The sequence below is a fragment of the Emiliania huxleyi genome (genome assembly GCF_000372725.1).
Source record: "Emiliania huxleyi CCMP1516 unplaced genomic scaffold EMIHUscaffold_6299, whole genome shotgun sequence".
Classification (NCBI taxonomy): Eukaryota; Haptophyta; order Isochrysidales; family Noelaerhabdaceae; genus Emiliania; species Emiliania huxleyi.
The window spans coordinates 1-763 of NW_005197274.1; the positions used below are offsets into that span (position 1 = coordinate 1).

General features: G+C 62.4%; 1 protein-coding gene across 1 annotated transcript; it reads right to left on the minus strand.

Annotated features, from left to right (window-relative positions):
* Nucleotides 1–19: 19 nt before the first annotated feature.
* EMIHUDRAFT_124704 (hypothetical protein) lies at nucleotides 20–460 on the minus strand (the record flags this gene model as incomplete). The annotated part of the gene is made up of 1 exon (XM_005763566.1): nucleotides 20–460. A coding segment is annotated over one exon (441 nt), but the record flags the coding sequence as incomplete, so codon positions are not given.
* Between the last annotated feature and the right edge of the window lie 303 nt (nucleotides 461–763).

The following is a 763-nucleotide window of genomic DNA, read 5'->3' on the forward strand; positions in this document are numbered from 1 at the left end:
ATGGGTCGATTTCGAGCACATGCTCGTTGAGGAGGTCCTGTGAAATGTCCTGCGTATCGCCCGCCGGCACAGCTAACCGAAACTCGAACCATCCCTTGTGGTAAGCGGTCAGACGAACGGTGACGGCCATCGTGCCTCCGCTGACAAAGGTGCCTCTGGCCTCGGTGGGGCCGTAGAGCGATCCGGCCGAGAAGTGGTTGGCGAGCGTACCACCACACAGGTCGCGGGTGCCTGGGTTGGCGTGGCTCGGGTTGCGGCCGCCGGCGGACAGGCTCTGGGCGTTGCCTATCCCAGGGCCGTAGCTGCCTCCGCTCATACCCATCCACATGGTCCATGTCTGGCCTGGAATGGGTCCATTGCGGCGCTGTCGCGGTGCCGGGCACGTCAGGAAGCCGTGAGCGGCCGCGCCGGCCGCGAGGCAGAGCGAGAGGAAGGGAGCTCGGGAACCAGGCATGTACATGCTTGCTTTTTGCAACGGCCGCTGTGTTGGTGATCTCGGTCATATCTCGGTGACACGCTCACCAATGTGCGCGCTCAGGTGAGTTTATTTTTTGTGTGTGTAGCTCTGTAAGGGTCCGCCCGCAGGCGCATTTTGTATACCGAGGCGGTGCCCGGTGCCGAGCGCAGGCAGAGCCCACACACAGGTCGGACCTTGCTTGAGACAGCGTTGTAGATCCCTGGGCGAGGGTGGTGGTGTCCCCGTCGGGAGGGGGCTAAGAGGTGTTCGCTTTCCACCCACTGTGATTTTGTGTGAACACTGTGT